The following is a 1300-nucleotide window of genomic DNA, read 5'->3' as shown; positions in this document are numbered from 1 at the left end:
ATTTTTATGACTGGATTCAGTGATTCCATCTGCATTTATCGTGTCACAAATCAGCATTCATTTATGTAGGCCTTCTCGAATCATTTAGTCCCCTTAACTTTACTTCGGCTTCATTGCAACTTTACCAATTACATATTATTTGATGCACAGTTTCATAGATTGAGAAGTTCTGCAAGCCCTGCTCTGAGTAACTAGTTCAGTGCGCTCTACGCCTCCACCCCGTTTCTCAAACTAGTAAATCTCTTTAGCAGCAGCTGTGTGGAAATCTTGCAGGTAACTTACAGTCAAACTCTGCTGTAGCGCACCGAGAGCTTCTCTGAGAGCAGGAACCGGCTCACACTCGTGCTGATCTTCGATCTCCAGAGCCAGAAGAGCCAAAGCCAGCAGCGACGGCTGGAGAGACAGAATTACAGTCAGACTACAAACACACTTTGATAGTTTCCAAATGCTCCAAACAGCTTACCTTGATTTTAGTGAAAGTAAAGGAGCAATGGCAAGCCTTCAACTGAGCCTCCAGCCTCTCGATGTTCAGAGTTCGCTTACTGAAGAGAAACACAGTTTAAAGCAGGTTAAGGTTATTGTCCAGAAATGTTTTTTTTTTTACTGCCTTTATTTAACAAGGATGCATTAAATTGATCAAAAATGATAGTAAATACTAGTACTGGGAGGTATACTGGTTCATACCGAATCCCGGTGTTTATTTTTGTTATGATATTAATTTTTTTAAATACCGCGATACCATGTATTGTTGCTTAAACAACGTTGGGAACGCAACACTGTTTGAAACCGGTCCCTTTTTCACTGTTGCACTGCGGTGAGGGAACAGCTGTATGTGTTACTAAGCGTGAAAGTTCAGAAACTGAAGCTGTAGAACTAATAGAACGTGATGACACAGAAGAACTCATCCACAATATCCACACTGACCTCCACAAATATCCAGCGCCCGCTGCCATCAGCTCCCGCGTCTCACACACACGAGCGCGACTTTAGCTCTAGATTTAGCAACTTTCAGACCCTTTTAGCTGATTTTTCCATAGAATATTCATCCTGGTTAACATGTATTAAAAGGGGTCGTGTTTAGTCACTATTTAGTGTGGTATTGTTTGACAATATTCACTCATCATGACAGTAAAATAAGTCATTCTAAGTCAATACACTGCAGTATTTCCTCTCAATCAGTAGAGAATATGGTTAACACCCCGTCATGCATGGAGAAAAAAAATAAAATACCATCATGTACCGTGAAACCGGTCTCATTTAAAAAAATACCGTGATATAAATTTTTGGTCATACCGCCCAG

General features: G+C 40.7%; 1 protein-coding gene across 1 annotated transcript in view; it reads right to left on the bottom strand.

Moving 5' to 3' along the window:
• Positions 1 to 216: 216 nt before the first annotated feature.
• Positions 217 to 1300, bottom strand: part of LOC107578974 (cyclin-G1-like) — a 5201-nt gene continuing 4117 nt past the window's right edge. The window contains exons 3-4 of the mRNA XM_016264867.1: positions 464 to 542; positions 217 to 393 (exon numbers count right to left, since the gene is read on the bottom strand). Coding sequence (XP_016120353.1) covers positions 232 to 393; positions 464 to 542 — 241 coding nt within the window. The 3' untranslated portion in view covers positions 217 to 231. The remainder of the gene's footprint in view (positions 394 to 463; positions 543 to 1300) is intronic.

The sequence above is a fragment of the Sinocyclocheilus grahami genome, unplaced genomic scaffold (assembly GCF_001515645.1).
Source record: "Sinocyclocheilus grahami isolate Dianchi unplaced genomic scaffold, SAMN03320097.WGS_v1.1 scaffold13246.1, whole genome shotgun sequence".
NCBI classification, from domain to species: domain Eukaryota; kingdom Metazoa; phylum Chordata; class Actinopteri; order Cypriniformes; family Cyprinidae; genus Sinocyclocheilus; species Sinocyclocheilus grahami.
Note: the sequence above shows the minus strand (reverse complement) of the source record. Positions and strands in the feature narration are given on the sequence as shown.